Source organism: Ptychodera flava, chromosome 4, assembly GCF_041260155.1.
Source record: "Ptychodera flava strain L36383 chromosome 4, AS_Pfla_20210202, whole genome shotgun sequence".
Lineage (NCBI taxonomy): Eukaryota > Metazoa > Hemichordata > Enteropneusta > Ptychoderidae > Ptychodera > Ptychodera flava.
In genome coordinates this window covers 17,518,666-17,538,448 of record NC_091931.1, presented here as the reverse complement: position 1 = coordinate 17,538,448, position 19,783 = coordinate 17,518,666, and the positions used below count along the sequence as shown (strand labels likewise).

The 19,783-nt window shown below is 39.7% G+C and overlaps 1 protein-coding gene across 3 annotated transcripts; it reads left to right on the top strand.

Moving 5' to 3' along the window:
- Positions 1 to 11: 11 nt before the first annotated feature.
- Positions 12 to 19,638, top strand: LOC139131071 (SWI/SNF-related matrix-associated actin-dependent regulator of chromatin subfamily A member 5-like; the record flags this gene model as incomplete). Of its 3 annotated transcripts, none has more annotated exon segments than XM_070697015.1 (20): positions 46 to 170; positions 1,369 to 1,461; positions 2,172 to 2,341; positions 2,635 to 2,706; positions 4,950 to 5,151; positions 5,995 to 6,174; positions 7,289 to 7,444; positions 7,915 to 8,115; positions 8,941 to 9,277; positions 9,628 to 9,749; positions 13,895 to 14,047; positions 14,730 to 14,862; positions 15,734 to 15,879; positions 16,385 to 16,504; positions 16,859 to 16,972; positions 17,156 to 17,269; positions 17,850 to 17,972; positions 18,358 to 18,474; positions 18,800 to 18,934; positions 19,426 to 19,638. In XM_070697015.1, coding segments are annotated over 20 exon segments (2,952 nt in total), but the record flags the coding sequence as incomplete, so codon positions are not given.
- Positions 19,639 to 19,783: the final 145 nt, after the last annotated feature.

The window sequence follows — 19,783 nt, the reverse complement described above, 5'->3', positions numbered from 1 at the left end:
GGGCGCAAACTCGGGAACAGTCGGTAATTTCCGGTAGTACTTCGGATCGCGCCTTGCCGGCAAAATCGACACCTGAACAAAGGGCTATATCACTGCGACTTACAATAATATCGACAAAAATGTCGAGTATGGATAGCAGCGATAGCTCTCCAGAAGTCCCTGAGCCTATGGTAAGCTTTTATAAAGTGTTATAATATCGTAAAATATCACAGAAGCTTCCACTGCTTGTTGGCATGAAACGTTGAATATCACTAAAACTTCACACCGCGTATCCAAACATGGCCGATTACGTTGAAATGAATGGGTAATCCCGCGGAGGTTCCGTATTGTATTGTGAGGACCGATGTGGAGGACGTTTGCTTTTATAATGGATTTTTTTACTGCTTAAACTCATCTATTTCGGGTTTGCAAGCTTAAATATCATCACCAGATCAGTAAAGTAATTGATTTCGTAACATCTTTCTCAGTATTTATCCTGTCAGCAAGAATTCATGCGTTTCCGGTTTTAATCTGCATTGTATGTTAGCAGCATAGAAAGACTGATCAAACGCCAAGAAGCGCGCGTACACGTTATTACTAAAGCAGCCATTTGCATTGCAGGTGTCTGCTTCTCAATCTAACAAGGATTATTAAATCAAATAATTTCTCTAATCACTATCATTGAGCTCGCTTCCCCAACTCTTGTCAAATAAGTTATTTGTGTGACTGGAAACTCCCCTTGCTTCGATGAAAATACGAAGTAAACCGTCAAGCTACTCGTGCTTTGGGTTTTTTGTTGAGGTTGTCCAGTGACTTCCAATAGATTTTACGAAAGGAAATGTTATGGCGCTGTCGCGAAATACGTCTATTAGTCTTCCAAACCGCCTTGCAATGATCAGAAAGTGGTCACTGTATGGCTTCTTCAGCGCATCTTGAAACTGAAGAGGCTCAGATTCTGAGTGAGAAATGCGTGTTCAATTTGCTCCTATATCATCCATGGAGCCTGTTCTTCAATGACTCAGTTGAAAGGACAGCTGTCGGTAAGGAATTAGGTCATATTACGGAAACCTTCCTGCAAAAGTTAACAGCCATAATATTGTCCTCAAAAGATGTATACGCTCATGAGTGGATAATCCTAGTTGTGTGTCATATTTAGCCCAGTATACTATACATACATACATATTGGCTTAGTATATTACATGCAGCGTGTGAAACCTGACTTTTATCCCCCTTACCTTACCCTTTCTTGCCAACTTGAATTTTGTCAAATTTGTGTTTATGACAACTCCAAAATTAAACTATAAATTCAGGTTAAAAAAATTGAAGGTTCTGGAATCTTCATGGTAGTCTATATGGTTAAATTTTCACATTTTTCTGTTTGCAAACCAGTGCATGCAGCTTCCGGGCCCTGCCCCAATAACGCTGAAAAGCCCACCTAAGGGAAGTCAAGTACAAGATGGTGAAGACTATGAGCAGAAATTGGTAAGTGAATTCAGAACTTTCTTAGTCCCCCAATTTTAAGTCCAATTGACCATCCCGGAAACCTAGTATAATTAAAATCAAGATTATTGCCATGTCACCTTACCAGGCCATGATCCAGGCTAATTTTTTTTTCACATGTTTATTTGAAGGTCCACTGGACACATTTTGAAATGTGCAATAGAACACAAAGAGGATAGGGCAAAATAAAAATGTTTAGGGCAAAATTATCAGTCTTTGAAAGAAACTGTCATGTGATTGCCAGCACACTAAAAAATTGACTTGGACTTGCTATTCCTGGCCTTGATAATAGTGAATTTAAGTAAATGCAAGGTGGGATGTGCTGAAAGCCTTTTAGCTTACAAACAATGGGAATACTGACTCTGAAGAATTTTGGTACAAGACAAATTTAGATATTAACCTCTAAAATAAAAGGATGTAGTATTAAAAGTGAATGCTGTGTTGGGAAAAACAAGATTTACTAGTGAATTTCTCCAAAACTGTATTGTTAGAATATTGCACTCGTATCTGGTGACTTGGCTACTCTCGGTTTACTTACCATCAATCATCAATATGGCAACAAACACAGTAAGACTTTTTTTTTAAGATTTCTCAGGAAGATATATTTTGTATCGATCAGTAATAATGGTTATACTGTATCAAATTCGATCAAATTGGTGCCATTTGTTTGTTGCCATGGTTATTTTTTTCAGACAAGGGATCGTGCAAACAGGTTTGATTACCTGCTGCAGCAGACGGAAATCTTCACTCACTTTGTGAGCAGCACCGCATCCAGCAAAACTCCCACCAGTCCGCTGAAGATGAAACCGGGCCGACCCAAAACAAAGAAGGACGAGCGAGCGAAGCTCTCGGCAGTCGGAGAGTAAGTTTTTGTTCTGATCCCCCCACTGGAGTACTAAGACCATCTTCTCATGACCATCTGTAGTCTCACTTTCGTAAAGTAATCCTTTGGCTAGCTGGTCTTTTAGGTCAGTTGATTTCATTTTGGGTAGAAGGGTCACCTGTATCTATCTTTTGCATCTCTGTCACCTCTGGAGCTGTTCTCAATGTTAAAAAAAAGAAAGAAAAAAAACCACAAATCCTTTGCATAAAGTCTAACCCCAAAGCGTAGTGGCTTGTTGTCTTCTGACCTCAATGCAGATTTTCTCACAATAGAAATACTAGCCTATCGAAGACCAAGGAAGTTCCTGCTAAAGACGATCGTTCAAAGTTGTCAGCCGCTGGAGAGTAAGTTCGATTTACGATTCACTGGTAAACTTTAACACCCCTCTGGCCCCCTACAAGCTTCTCTATTCCTCCCTGACTTACCCATCCATGTTTCAACATGATGGACTGCACATTGGTGTCGCAGCTGACGGCGGAAACGCTGGGCTTCCAAGCAGCTCCTCTCGGATGTGGTTTAATTAGTTAGTGACACTCTCAAGATGGTACTTAATCATATTGGGTAGTTTATAACCAAGTGAAGGTTCACCAAACATGGAAAATGTTTGTACATTCTTGTCTAGAACTTCTCTGTAGTTTTCGATGGTACTCAAGTAAGTTTTGAGATATTCTGGGCAAGAAAGTTCAAGCCTGTATTCATGATGGATCGATCAGCACCAGGGTTCTCCGCGAGGGGATTTTGAGGGTTGGGCCACCCCTCTGATTTTCAGACTATCCATTTATTTGTTAATAACTAAACAAATGAATATATATATTTCCATAACAAAAGAATATGCAAATTATGCATTGTTGTGTAAACTGGCCACCCCTCTCTTTTTACCAAGCTGTGGAGAACACTGAGCACTCTATGTCTTTGGCTCAATTGAAGAATGCTGGGTCAAGTCTTGAAAACAACAGAGTTTACTTAGGGGGCCTCTCACAGCCTTTTGAAGCAACATGGCTTCCTAGGAATTTGTTAATTTATAAAATTATCCAGTGTATGCCCAGACTTCTTCAGTTTTTGCCATATTGGTGATCAGGGTTCCAATAATTGTACCAGTAAGTCATCCAAATGGCAACAGTTCAATGTAGCAAAGCAACAGCTCTGTGGTTTGAGAAAACAGAATATTAAGGATTACAACAGGTGACAGAAGACCAAGACAGAAACTTGGAAATTATGTCAACGAGGCTGCGATATTTGTGCACATTCTTGCTTTAGTGATTTAGCTTTGCTTGAGTTTGATTAGGTAGTTGCCAAATGCGAAACAGGATGACCGGCACACCAGCCTACATGGTACTGCCGTGAAAGCCACAAGTTGTAGTGCATGCTACTATTAGGACTTGATGGGGGATGAGCTGAGCTGCACATATTTTCTACAGCTTGAAGAGTCTTCTAGTGGAAGTGTTGAATGCAGGAAACTCAGGCCAGCTCTTGATGTGTCAATAAAGATTTCTTGGTTTCATTGGGCAATATTTGGTGAACCTTCACTTAAATAATGGCAAAATGTTTCAATTTCTCATTTTCAGTTGTAGAAAAATTTCTTTTTTTCCTGCGACATGAGAATATGAAACTTGGGGATAAATAAATATTTCATCTGAGTGTAATGTTTTCTTATGCAGGACAAGAAGGGGTTGGCCCACCAAATATTTTGTTGTGAAATCAGTGTAGAATATCGAGCAGAAGATGAAAACTGGCTGTTTCGAAACATGTGAAATTACTACTCACACTTAGAAATTGATAAAGAGTATTTCAGGTGTGCAGTGAATTTCATTGAGCAAAATTTCCTTTTGATCCTTGTACTTTGATAGTTTTGTTAGGTCTCAGATGTCGAAATCTAACACGTTATGACGTTGAGTTATGGAGTTATAAGATTAGATGATAATCCTCAACAAAACAGTTTTGCTGTTGGCATACCTGCTCTTGACAAGATGAGAAAACATTGCACTGATGTAAATAAAGTACACACATAATGCCATAAGTTGATGGAAGGAGATGCCGAACTCATGTAGGACGGTGTTCTCCTTAGAAATGTCAGTAGGAGGTGGTATTTTAGTGGAGGGGTTTTCTTGTCGATTAGTGTACAACAGAAGTAATGGTCCCTCTGTACTGTTCTAGGGCTAGGGAGAACACTGTCATGACTCCGAGTTAAGCTTCTCTTGGTCAGGTTGAATCTTGTTGAATACCCATGTTCTGCTGTAGAAACTTGAAAAACAGTTCAAAACAATTCTCAATGTCAAAGGTGATGTTGATGTTGGCAAAAACAATCATCTATATTTTGACTTCTGGATACGTGTACATGCGTCAAATGAATGACGTGTCAAATCTAATGCCAACCTTGAAATATTGCAAAAGCTGGAATTTTGTGGGATATTGGTATCACTTAATGAAATTCAACGTGACCCCGGCAACTGGTAACGGCTGTAGGGAGAGATGAGAAGAGCCTCAATGGCACGGAATGTATGTCAATTTGTACTCGGAATATTAAGATACATCTGGTGCAGCAGGGTTTGTTTAAACCTACAACTTTGTGGTTTTTCTCTTTCTGCAGTCATCGACATCGGATGACAGAGCAGGAGGAAGATGAGGAATTGATGTCAGAGCAAAGGAAAGCCACACAGGTGGTGACCCGATTTGAGGAGTCGCCGTCATACATCAAGTTTGGAGAGATGAGAGACTATCAGGTCCGAGGTCTCAATTGGATGATTTCACTGTATGAGCACGGTATCAATGGCATCCTTGCTGATGAAATGGTGAGTCAACAAGAGTTTCTTTATTTTCATGGAATCCCGGTGATTTCCATGTTGCTATCGACGTTGCTGCAATGCCTTCAATTTCACTGCTATTAATGCTGTTCCAGGTTTGCAAAGGCGATTGGTTGATTTCAGAAATTTGAATTCAGTAATACAAAAGCGAATGATTGAATGATCTGTTTGTATGTTCACATCAGAAAAGAAAACCATCACCTGCCCGCTTGCCTGGCACAGGTAAATTTATCTTCCCAATGGGCCAGTAGGAAATGATTTCTGGTTTTTGGTTTCACTGACATCAGAGGTGAGGTGTATCGGGTAAACAAAATGTGAACTATCAGGAGAGGTAAATGTGACTAAGGTGGGCAAATTTTCAAAGTTACCTGCCACAGATGTCTGGTAGTTATTTTTCCATGATTTTCCTACACTGGTTGGCCATTATTTTGTTGGAAACTATTAACTCTGCCTGGCCCCTTGAGTCTGGCAGCCTGTTGTTTACATCGTTCTTTTTCATCTTTTCCCTTTTGATCAACAAAGATGATGTGGAAAGTGATTGTGGGAAGGGCAAAAGTAACATTTTGTGTCACTGATTGTACTAGTTTCAAAGCTAAGCAGACTTCATATATAAATTATGCAAATAGGTATGCAAATTAGTCAATAATTGTATCAAAATTCCTAGGTGAACTGTTAATTTTTTTTAAGCCTCTTTCGTAACAGAGATCTACTTGTGGATTGTGTGGTTCCATTTGTTGTTCAGTAGAAATTGGACATCACAGTACATTGTTTGTTTTTCTCAGTCCAGAAAATTGCAGTCTCCTCACTGTTGATCTTAAATTATTTTCACAGGGTTTGGGTAAAACACTACAGACAATATCACTGATTGGCTACATGAAGCACTACAGAAATATTCCCAGCCCACATCTGGTCATCTGTCCCAAGTCAACTCTGGCCAACTGGATGGCTGAGTTCAAAAAGTGGTGTCCAAGCATGAGGGCAGTGTGTCTCATCGGTGACCAAGAAACAAGGGTAAAGTATATGTCATAAAATCTCACTGTGCACTTTTTTATGTCAAGTTTGTTGTTAGATATACATAGTGGCGTTGATCATTTAAAAAGTATTTGCAGAGAAAATTGAATGGACTGCATTGACATCTATGTGTCAAGATAGAGTAGCACATTTTTCCTATTTTTTTCATTAACCCTTTTCCTGCCAAGGTCATATTTCACTATCAGGTCAAGTTGGTTAAAACTAGTAAAGCAAAACATGTCCCATATGGTGCATTTTAACAAAGACTTGAAGATTTGAAGGTCCCTGAAGACAGAGATATCGTAAACATGATTTTTACAGACTAAAGCTGCTATAACATACCAAGCCAAGTGGGTGAAAGTACATAATATTTTGGTTTTGGCTCAATACCGCTTTTGACAGACTTGGCTTAAGGAGATGTGATACTGTCCGGCAGGAAAAGGTTCATTTACCGTTTTATCACCAAAGTCAATTTTTGTTGCCTTTATAAAATTTACCCCAGTCAATTTTTTTCGAATTTTTGCAAAAAATTTTGATAAAAAATTGAAGCAAATGAAATGTAATGGCCATTTGGTCCAAAATCATCAAAAAATTGCAGAAAAAGTCACAAAAATAAGTAAATGTTGCTCTAAAATTGTAGTGGGAAGAATTGCAGCACTCAAAGGGTTAAACTGCCTGTTTACAGCTATGAGGTAGAATGTGTCCTGGCAATTCCCTCCAGAGGTATTGCTGTATCGTAGAACTGTGTAACATAGTGTTAGTATCCTATCGCCTTGCTAATCAATGGCTCAAACGTGTGACATGGCTGATTGACACTGTTCAGTGAAGCCGTTATACAGGTGGCTGTTCTTCAAACTCACTCCCATTGCAGCTATTCAAATTCCATTGCCCAAAATATTAATAAAATGAAATTCCAGAACGCTTATTCTGACAAAGTATCATTGTAGAGAATTCTTTCTGCGTCACTCTCCCACGTATCTGTCACTGTTACCTGTGGATTTCAAAATCCACAGTTATTTTGTGGAAGGGGTAAAGCAACAGTCTTCCCTCAACCCAGATAGAGAGGGTGATGATTGAATTGCATTATAAAGGCTGTATGTTTTGTGTTTTACAGGCAGCGTTTATACGAGACGTGATGTTGCCCGGGGAGTGGGATGTGTGCATCACTTCGTACGAGATGGCCATCCGTGAAAAGTCAGTCTTCAAGAAATTCAACTGGAGGTATCTGACTATCGATGAGGCTCACAGAATCAAAAATGAAAAGTCAAAAGTAAGTGCAGACTGCGTATGAGAGACAGTGTCAATGACAGCTTCAATAAAGGTGTTCTTCCGTGGTGGTACAGTCACCATGAACTATACCCTGTTCAGAGATAGTACACTTGAATGCAGGGTCTAAAAATCAACATGAAAGTACTTCTAATACCGGATTGCTGGATATCATATTCATTTATGCAATTTTTATTACATGTTTTGTAAGTATATATGTGAAACATACATTATGATGTCCATGTTCTATATGTACCTATATCAACGCAGTTTGTGCTTGCTATATTGTAATTAGATGTGTGTGACAAGAAGCATTTATGTGACTGCCCATTAGCCTGTTCACCCCAACTTTCGTGTAAGCAGGTCCACAATCACCATTGATAACAATGGGATTCGGCCAAACCATTGGGTGGTGAAAGGGGTAACTGGGACAATTTTGCAATAAAACTAACCTATTGTCATTTCGTCCATAAGTTATCAGAGATTGTCAGAGAATTCCGATCAACCAATCGTCTGCTGCTGACTGGAACACCCTTGCAGAACAACCTCCACGAGCTGTGGGCCTTGCTCAATTTCCTCCTCCCGGATGTCTTCAACTCTTCCTCAGACTTTGATGCCTGGTTTGACACCAACAACTGTCTCGACAACAAAGACCTGGTACAGCGTTTACACAGGGTAAGCTACAGATCTCAGCCCACCACAATGGTGTTGTGTAGCTCTCTGTCTCAACGCAGAGTTTCAATTTCAATATCATTTTGCCATGTTTTGGGTAGTGTTTACAAAGTGACTAGTTATGTGAAATAAAACTTTCTAACTTCAAAATACTTTTGTTTCCAGCATTGTGAGAATGGGCCAATTGCAATATTACCCAAGTTCAATCTTAGAAGTGTGTTTAAATCGTAGTTTCAGGAAATCAGTATCTTTGAGGGTAGTGTGCATCTCAAAATTGAAAGACTTAAATTTTGCTCAAAGTTTTCATCAGAAATTTAAATTCATTCCATTTTGAAATCAAAAATAAAAATCAGAGGTCACGATGCAAAATTTTGTACAAGAGAGACAAATTACCCCATGTTTTCCGAAATTCAAAATGGCCGCCATCCCTATGTAAGCTCTATAGTGGAAAATTGAAATTTTTCATTTTCACAAAATTAAGCCTGTTATAACTTAGGTTCTCTATGAGCTTCGAAATGAACCCCAACAAGAGGTAGATCAAAAACACATTGTAAAAGTTGAGTGCAGTGTCACATAGGTGTTCCTGAGGCACATTATACCTTAACTGAATCATGTATTTCATCACGTATACAACTGCACCTCCAAGGATCATATGAATGGGTTAAACCCAGTCTGAATAACGCATGGAGTCAAACTCAAAGACCACAGTTCACCCATCGGAATGAACGGGTTCATGCATTTGTTGCAATTCTCTGAGCATCGACACTCAGTGTCGTCTGTAAGTTGACAGCTACACCCATCTTCCGTAACTCGCTGGTTTTGTGACAGGTTCTACGACCCTTCCTGCTGCGTCGTCTGAAGGCCGACGTGGAGAAGAAGCTGCTGCCAAAGAAAGAAACCAAAATTTACGTGGGTCTGAGCAAGATGCAGAGAGAGTGGTACACCAAGATCCTGATGAAAGACATCGATGTGGTGAACGGGGCTGGCAAGACAGACAAAATGAGGCTGCTTAACATCCTCATGCAGCTCAGAAAGTGTTGCAATCACCCGTACCTGTTTGACGGCGCAGAACCGGGTCCCCCGTACACCACAGATTATCACCTGGCGGAGAACTGCGGCAAGATGGTGATTCTTGACAGACTACTGCCAAAGCTTCAACAACAAGGTCAGTGACAGCATATTGCACCCTTAGCAGACATGTTCATAGTATTTTTACTGACAAAAGATTTAGCGGACAAGCCCATTAAATTTAGGGTAGGGGGCATACATAATAAAATAGGGCCCTCTAGGATTATGTTAGTTTGTAGAATCTTTCAATGAGGGCCTAGTATTCTTCAGTCGATCAGAGATTCCAGTGATTTCATAAGGTTTTCCTAGGGGGCCTTACATACTTTTAAAATAGGGCCCCCTTTGATTATTTTTACTGTGTAAAACTTTTCCGTTTGGGCCCAGGATTCTTCAATCTAACCACAATTCCAGTGATCTCACTTGGGTTTGATTTTCTCCTCCATGCAGGCTCCCGCGTGCTGATATTCAGTCAGATGACAAGAGTGCTGGACATCTTGGAAGATTATTGTATGTGGCGGGGATATCAGTACTGCCGTATTGATGGTCAGACGCCTCATGATGACCGACAGGTAAGACTCAGAATATTTTTTCACAAAAAGAAAAGCCTGGTGTTATTCTCGCTGTAGGTTTGTAAGTGGAAATTTAACCGCCTGTATTTGTTTGGACCTCCATGGTATGACTTCTTGGGCGTCTCTCATAGAACACTGCTGCAGAGTAGACGGCCAATTTTATAATGCATGAACAATAAAGCAATGAGTCAGTAAATATTGCCGCTTAAAAGAGAGTAAAGTGTGCATGAACACTCAGATGGCAGTGTAGAAGCTATGAAAAGTGATCTTTCCTATGGTCTGTGCTTCAGACTGAAACACAGCTACCCAGATGATGTTTTGTTTAGGCTGCTGGTCTCCACCAAGGATTTATTGATATATACAAGTATGTAAATCGAGAAAGACACATTATTTTCAGAAGTGATGTTGATTGTGAAAGACTTCATAAATCTTTATCCTGCCAAGCTCATATTTTACCAGGTCAAGTTGGTTAAAAGTAGTGAAGCAAATCATGTCCTGTATATTGTGTTTTGACAAAACATTGAACCATTTGAAGGTCCCTGAAAACAGAGATACTGTAAACATGCTTTATATGGACCTAAGCTGCCGTAACATTTTAAGCTAAAAGTGAGTGAAATCTGTATGGTTTAGGTTCAATACAGCTTTTTACTGACTTAAAGGTATGGAAATCGATCCCAGGGCCTAGGAGTGGCACATGTAAAACAGTGTGTATCTTTGCGTCAGAGGCGGAATAAATCTATTTATCCAGGAAATCTTAATCCCGACTGCTATGTTTGTACGCACATAGAGCCAGTCGACGTTAGGGACACAAAAAACAACACGAGGAACAAACAGGCAGTGGTTTTGAACAAAATCAATGTACCCGGTACTTCACCGATGTCTGTAACTCAGTACATGAAAATATTCGTAGCTTGACGCACTTTGAACATAGCTCGTAACAAGTGACAGCGGAAAGCCCACAGAACTACGTGTACAACTATAACAGCCACTCATGTAGTTGGCGCTCAGTGAAGATTTTTCGATCAACAACTTTGACGGATGATGGACTGACCTTTTCTACCGCAATTGTTATCTCCCTCGATTCAGCACAAAATTTTCGTATGGACTGTTGATGCGGTGTTTACAGTTGTTACGTAGTGGTAAATCCTAGTCGTATTTACGACTGCTGCGTAAACAGTCACTGAATAAATTTTGCACGCATTTACGAGCACTGGATATTACTACCGTTTTTAATCGAAAACCGTCCGTATACGCACATGACAGTTGTGACAAAAACAACACAAAAAATCTGGCGTACATTGTTACTGCATTACTTTGACCAAAAAATCACCCAAATGCCGAACGGTGATCATACAGAACTATGATGCAGGTTTCTGGACTAAACGACCCCAAACCGACCGGGTCCCAGTCAACTGTGCCGGGCTCGACGTCTACTCTATCAGCGTCAACTCAAACTTTCACTCCAAAAAACTTTACCCCACAAACTGGGAATATACTAAATTTACTTTGAAAAAATTTCAAACTTTGTATCGTATTGAAAAAATCTTACCGGGGCCACGGAGCAAATTAAAAAACCAACAACCCCAACAGAACAGTGGAATGATCATTAGTGTGCAAGGTCGCTGTGTTATATGTCAGGGTGAAAAAATCTAGCTTTGAAATTTCTGGACTGTACAAACGGCGGGGCAGAATTAGACAAGATTACGACCAATGTGTTACCGCCGATGGTACATAACGTACTGTTGATAGCAGGTAGTTCGGTGTCCAGTAAGAACACGATTCCGAATATATCACGGCTGTTGATTTGAGCTGCCTCCGATCGAAAATTTTCAACACAAAGACATGATATCAATAATTTTGCGAGATTATAAGTACCCGCTGTCTTCTCGCCAAATAGCTGCGATCAAGAAGCAATTGACCGCCGAACACCTGCTTGCTGATCTTATACACAACGTGTAAAAATTGATTATTCCTGCTGAGAAATACGACAGCAAATATTGCAATGTGAATTTCTTACTATCTTCCTCGCAATGGTTTTGCATCTGTGTTTATTTTATCACGGTCACTGGACCATTTCTGACGATTTTTACTAACAAAGAATCAGTTCACACTCATCATGGGAACACATTGCAAAGACGTTCACAAAATTTTCATCACATTCATCACATTACCGTAATCCCCGTTTCAAAGACGTAGGAAATGTATAATGATTTGTTTATCCCGAACTGAAGCCTCTAAATACAAAATGATTTTTCTTCTGAACAACTTCCCGACAACTTTACAATCACACTCTGGTCATCACATGGCGGTTGTAACCGTACATGTGCTGCTGCCAATGGAGAATCAAAAGACTTCAAATCAATAGTCAAAACGTACGGGAAAAGTATCAATATCCAAGCAATGTAAAACAATAATTTTGATAAGGTCAATTTATTGTATATTATAAAAAATCTCCAGACCACTCGGAACAGCGTAAGATTATGATCTCACTCATTTGAATACTACACTCACACGGTAGGGTAAAAATATGGGAACTCAGATCGTTATATACTGCTTCCGTCAAACGAGTCCGCTTATCTAAAGACGGCAAAAATGGTAAAAAGACGGTAAAATGACCATAATTATTATTGCTTGTCTCTGTAAATTTTGCCGACTATTCGTTAGTAGTTGTCGAATTTCTTGAGTTTGTCCGAAAACTATTTCAGTGAATGACGTAAATTCAAGACACCCGAGTGCGAACGCAATATCGATATGGAGATAGCAAAATCAGTCACAGACAATCGAGGAAGAACATAAGAGTCTATTAATCTGCGATTTAATTCATCCTAGGTTACCATGAAAGTAAAAAAGGTAATGTTGTGCCCTGGTTGGGAAAGAAAAGTTGATTAAGTTTTCAAAAAAACGTCAGCTAATACTCGAACAAATTAGTAAAAAACTAGCTCAGAAAAACGTATAGAGAAGAACGACATCACCGATCACGGCGATCTTCAGATCTTTTATCATGTTTCAGTCTGAACGGTCAACATTTGATGCCATAATCTATGTCAAGTGTCTCTTTTTGGTCAAATCCGACAGAGATGAATCAATCACGATTTAGTTTCATCGCCCCGACCCGACAGGAAATAATGCTGATAATGAAGCTCATGGGCACCTGTATACATGTAATCGTGGCATGAACGTATCCAATGCCCGTCCACTGCATGAGCCATTGACCGTGCATCGCGAACAAACAACGGTTTTGGATGTCACGAGAGCATTTTTTTCGCAGTCTGTGAGCGGTTGAGTGGTTTGGGTAGGCTGCATACATGTAGATCGGAATCGAGTTGATTTCGGCGGAAAACAGTTAGAAAGTAGTTTTTCGTGCTCCGTCCAAATTGGATCCGCATGTTGCCGGTTTTGTCCATGGTAATCAGCAGAGCTGTGGTGGGAGGCCGTATAACGCCGGGAATACACGTCATCGTACGCAGGGCTATGCCACAACATACTTCCAAAGGCGATCTATCGTAAAATATCGTACTGCAGGTCAACAAAAACATCACCCATTCATAGGCCTACAGGTACACATTTCAACGAACAAAAAGGGAGAGGCAATCTGCTTGAAACCATGAAGTAGTCCGTTTGTGTCTGAATTCATTGAGGCGCGTGTTCAGTAACTGTTGGTCAAGTTTTTTCGTTCAGTAGTAAGAATCGTTTATTCATTGTTGACATCGTAATCGATCCGATGTACACAACAAATGTTTGATCGTTTGCACCTTTGCGCGTCCCCTCGTGATTGGCAGCTGTTTGAATGCTTTCATCTATTGTTCGTTGGACGCTTCGAACACAGCATCGAAGCAGTTTTGGCATAAAAAATCAACTTAAAATGGAAAAAATGAGAGAATTTCGCCAACAGGGTGATGCCACAAGTATTCACAAAACGTAATATGTTGAACAGTGCTTTAATTTACACCATGGTTGTTGAAAGATCCAGATTTTCGGGAGCATTCGTTGACGTTGTTACCATGTGCCACTCATGTTGGATTATGAATCCCCAGGGAGATAGGGGGTATTTATAGGCTCCCCCTGCCTTTAACAAATGTGGAAGTGATGCTCGTTAACAGGAAAAAAGTTTAAGTTGAGTATATTTCTTCATTTTACTTACACAGTCCAGTATAGATGACTACAACCATCCAGAGAGCAAGAAGTTCATATTCATGTTGAGTACCCGTGCTGGTGGTCTGGGAATTAATTTAGCCACAGCCGACATTGTTATATTGTATGATAGTGATTGGAACCCGCAGGTTGATTTACAAGCTATGGTGAGTAATTTTGAGAGTGTCATCATCATCAATTGATACATTCATGACGGGCAGGGACATGTTCAATGTGTACTTGCTGGGTGTCATTTTCATACAGCGGGTAGGCCTATCATCTTCAGCTAATTCACAAATCCTAGCCCAGACAAGTACTTTCATCACTTTTGGTACGAACCTTTTCAGGAAAGAAATGTTTGCGTGTAACACACTTCAGAAACACTCGGCCAAATCTTTGTTGGGAAAAAGTTAGGTGTTCTTAGGGGCCCACCTTTAGCTTTTTGAAGCTAATGAACCCCCTATGATTAAATTTATTGTTGATTTGGTTCAGTGTGGGCCATGAACTATTCAATCTTGCCTTACCCAGTAGTCATGAAGGATTTCAATCAATCTTCTTATCAACGGCTGCAAACTTCATCATTTATTTGAATTCTATAAAACTCTTAATGTTTTGAATTACATTTATTTTTTGATAATCAGAAGAACAGACTTGTTAGCTTTTGACAGGTCAGTATTACTGTAACAATTTTTTCCTAGTTGCTCCAGCAAACCACATTTCAAGAACTATGTCAAATTTTTAGCTATCATCTTTGTGCAGTCCATTGCTCTTTCATGCTGTAAGCATACATTCAAAGCACTTTGTGTAACATGTTTGTCGAGAATTAACCTGGTCTTTGTGTTGTAACAGGATCGAGCCCATCGTATTGGTCAGAAGAAACAAGTGTGTGTGTTCCGTTTCATCACAGAGAACACCGTTGAAGAACGTATCGTGGAAAGAGCCGAAATGAAACTCAGGTTGGATAACATAGTCATTCAACAAGGTAAGAAAGTGAATTACACTCATATTTGGACGCTCTGTTACTCTTCAGTTTCTGTGTTATTTGATATTTGTGGTTACCTCATCAGACAGTTAAATAATTATAACTATCTTGGTAACCACATCCAAGCCCATATGGACTAGAGTCAACTTATGTTTAACCCTTTCAAACTTGATCCCTGACCCCCCCAACATTGTGTGGAAATTTATGTCATGTCACGTTGCAAAAGATAAAAAATACTCACACATAGCCATTAAGGTAGAATGCACCTCGAAAGTGAAAGACTTAAACTTTTGCTCAAACTTTCCTCAAGGAATCTTTCAACCATTCTCTTTCAAAATCAAGAATAAAAATCGGGGGTCACCGTGCAAATTTTGGTACTAGATAAACAAATAACCCAAGATTTACCGATATTTGAAATTCAAAATGGCCGCCACCCCTGTGTTAACTCTATGGAGAAAAATAAAATTTTCGAATTTCGAAAAACTAAACCGGTGAAAAGTTTTCTTACACCAAGAGCTTTAAAATGAACCCAAACAAGTGGTAGATCAGAAGAGAATTGTAAAAGTTTGAGAGTCCGAAGGTCTGTCCCCGAGGTGCGTTCTACCTTAAATGGACAAAAAATGTTTTAATTATTATATGGTACAGTGCATCCTGATATATTATGTTTTTCTGTGAGCAGAGTGATTCATAAGTTTGCAAAGGAGCCTATAAAAAGATATTGCAACATCAAATGTAACACCCCAATGAATAGCCAGCATTCGTAGAGTATGGAAGAAAATTGGGGTGGGGTGGGGGGATACAATAAAGTATCAGCTACCGTCATTCTTCTGTATATTGTGATCCACTTCAATTTATGGCTCTTCTGTAACAGGTCGCCTGGTTGATTCCAACGTGAAGGTCAGCAAAGACGAGATGCTGAACATGATTCGCCACGGAGCTGATTACGTGTTTGCATCCAAAGACAGCACGGTCTCAGAGGAAGACATCGATCAGATCATCCAGTTTGGAGAGCAGAAGGTACAGTAAAGAAGCGTTTGAACTGCTTGTATTCTCTTACCTTGCCTTGACAACGAGTAGGATTGGATATGGTCAGGTTTTTTGCATCTGCAGGGGACAGAACTGTGTAATATCACAAAGATGTGTGTGGACAATGTTAAATTGGTGTACAGGTTTATGCTTATTTGGTCTCATGATCAATCATCTTGTCTGTAACCTGCAGCCTTAATTTTTTATAGGACAAAAAATATCGTGAAGAGAAGTTCAAAGACAAGTACTTTCACTCCCTTAGTGAGACAAAGACAGAAACATGCACACACGCATACACACAAACACACACATACACACAGACACACACACAACACACACAAATACAGATTTTAGTAGATCTGGTCAAGGTGAAATATTTGTGTTCAAATATTGTACGTACTGGGACATTCAAGCATGCATGTCTTCCTATATATTATGCTTTGTCTTCCTGTATATTCTACATTTCTCCATGACTTCCCTTTTTTTTTCTATCCAGACGCAAGAACTGGCGAAGAAGTTGAGTGACTTTGGTGAAGGTCAGCTCAGAAATTTCAGCATGGAACAACCAGAGAGTATCTTTCACTTTGAAGGTGAAGATTATAAAGAGAAACAGAAGGTAAAGTAAAATGTTGAATCTCAACATGAACAGATCATGCGACAGCTGACGCTTGTTAAGGTGGTGGACGCTATGGAGGGGAGGACAGTAAATACATGTAGTTCTCATGCAAAACTTAAGATACAGAACTTGACTTTCCTTTATAAGTGCAGTATCCAAATGGCTAAACTATAGTGCAGCATTGAAATTTTCCCCAACGTTAAATTTGAAAGGCTTGAAGAGAGAAAACTAATTCCTTAGAGGAGGGCTAGGTTTATAGGCATTTGCAAAATTGCAGACATTTCTTGTGTTTTGTGGCTTTGAATCATGTATGACGAATGTGTGTGTCTCATAATGTGGTTGCTTTCACTGCAGGCATCCGGTATTGGACACTGGATTGAACCACCCAAGAGAGAAAGGAAAGCCAATTATGCGGTCGATGCATACTTCCGTGAAGCCCTCCGCGTGAGCGAACCAAAGGCACCAAAGGTGAGAATAGTATCTGTGTTTTTTCAAGACTTTTTAAACTGGTACCCACTCATTATTGTATATGAATGAATGAAAAACGATGGAGTCTTTTTCTTGTCACAAAACAACATAAATCTACAATGGTCCATCACTTTCATTTGTTTACAATTGCCAAAGTAATGTTGCTTGAACTATTTCTTGCAGGCACCCAGACCGCCAAAGCAACCCAATGTTCAAGATTTCCAGTTTTTCCCTCCAAGGTTGTTTGAGCTCCTTGACAAAGAAATCCTGTACTACAGAAAGAGCATTGGCTACAAGGTAAAGTACGCCCTCAGTTTTGATATTTGTAGTTTCTGTGAGTAAGATAGGATATACATGTGTAGTGCACTGAAGACAATTTGACTTTTGGAGGTGTTTATTGCAAATACAAAAACACAATCACTATAATAACACCACGACTTTAAGATAGTTTGTGCCTCAAAATTGAAAGACTTCAAATTTTGCTGAAACTTTCCATAAGAAACTTTAAACCATTCCTTTTCCAAATCAAGAATAAAAATCAGACATCACCATGCAAACTTTGGTACTAGCGAAACAAATTATGCAATCTTTAACGATACTTGAAACATAAAATGGTGACCATCCCTGTGTTAACGCTAATGGGAAAACAAAATTCCCCATTTTCACAAAAGTAAGACAGCGACTATTTTACTCAGTACATAAGCTCCAAAATGAGCCACAACTAGCTGTAGTCCAAAACAGTACTGTAAAGTTGAAGAGTCTGACTATGTAACCCCTGTAGTCGCTCTCTACCTTGAAATGAAAATCTTTTCCAAGTGTTGACTAAGGGTCTTTAACAATCTGGATGATTTCTCACTCTTCATAATTTTGTTTTCAGGTGCCCTTGAACCCTGAACTTCCAAACGCAACACAAGCGAGGAAAGAAGAGCAGAAGAGGATCGATGAGGCCACTCAACTTCTTGAAGAAGAAATCGAAGAAAAGGAGAAACTTCTACAGCAGGCAAGTTGTGTTTCTCTATCTCATTGTAAGGAAATGCTCAGAAAACTTTCAGTACTTGACAAATAGAGGGAATAAATTTATGTGCATTGACAGGTCCTTTTCTGGTAAAAATCACGTTCATGTTTAATCTACATTTGTTGTAAAGATGTCCATCTTTCTTTCTACCGTTTCTGGTACATCTTTTGCAATCAAAAGGAAGTCTTCGCTGTAAATAACGGTATTTGTCCATTACAGAAATTTCCATCAATGAGTATTTTCAATGCTGTATATTATTTTTTCAGCCTGGTTTGTAATAACATGGCTGTCACCATTGTGTGTAAGTTTTGATAGCTATGCATGGATGCACTTTGTCATTTTCCAACCTGTACATTTCACTCCTTGCCAGGGATTCACCAATTGGAGCAAGCGTGATTTCAACCAGTTCGTGAAGGCCAATGAGAAACACGGCCGTGACGACATCGACAGCATAGCCAGGGAAGTAGAAGGCAAAACTCCCGATGAGGTACATGTAACTTCTACAGTGTTGATAAATCTTTTCAAAAAATATAAAAGTGTGAAACCCAGAGAGGATCCTGAATATTAGTGTCAGAGCCAGTGGCCTGCTTCTTACTTCAAGCAGCTGATGTATTCTAGATCCTCTAACCACATAACCCTGTCTTCGTTTTGTACTCATACCCAAGTGTTTTTAGATGCAACGAGCCATAACTGTCAAGGTGGTTACTACCTATACATTTTGTAATTTAGAGAATTAAACAAAAAAAACCATTATTCCATCATGGCCGACATTTTCTTTGGTTTTACATCAACACCTCTTTGTGCCAATGTAGGTCATTGAGTACTCCACAGTGTTCTGGGAGCGATGCAACGAGCTGCAGGATATCGAGAGGATCATGGCACAGATTGAAAGAGGAGAAGCTAAAATCCAGAGAAAGATAAGCATCAAGAAGGCCCTGGATGCCAAGGTATGGCTCTGTCATTGCTGGTCTACTTTGCAAGTTTTCATTTCTTGTGTTGTCTCAAGACATATTGTCTAATGGATTGTAACTATGTGTGCCCCTTTGTTTGTTTTGTTTGTTTGGACATGTCTGTTTTCAAATACATGGTACATGTGTTGAATATACTCTGTACAATAATATTCCTGTGTGTCCCCCCTCAGGGGGGTGTCATTATTATGTGTCAGTGTCACATATATTCCCATGATACAGGAAACGTTTTGGATTATCTTACCGGACTTTGTACAAAGAAATGTTTAGATTTTCTCCAGTGGATGTAGAGAAGCATTGTAAAATTGTGGAGTACAGTATACACTGCTCATTTCTGTTCATTTATATGCCGTGTCGTACTCAATGAAACATGTTATGGGGGAGCAAGTTCATTGTGGCTTTATAGTCCGTATGTGACCACAGCACCTGTGTTCAAAGCATCACTCATGCACTTTCTGTCGTCATTACAGATGGCGCGGTACAGAGCACCATTCCATCAGCTTCGCATTGCCTACGGAACAAACAAAGGCAAGAACTGGACGGAGGAGGAGGACCGCTTCCTGGTCTGTATGTTACACAAACTTGGATTTGACAAGGAGAATGTCTACGACGAGCTACGCACTGCCTGCAGACAAGCCCCTCAGTTCAGGTTCGACTGGTTCCTCAAGTCAAGAACTGCAATGGTAATTATTCAGCTGTTTACTCAGCAAGACCTTTTTTCCCATACAGTATTCAATTTAGCAGCTTCATGTAAGATGAGTAATACATGCAGTACTGTGCAGGTATGTTTCTTAACCCTTTTCCAGCCAGACAGTATTACTTCCCCAT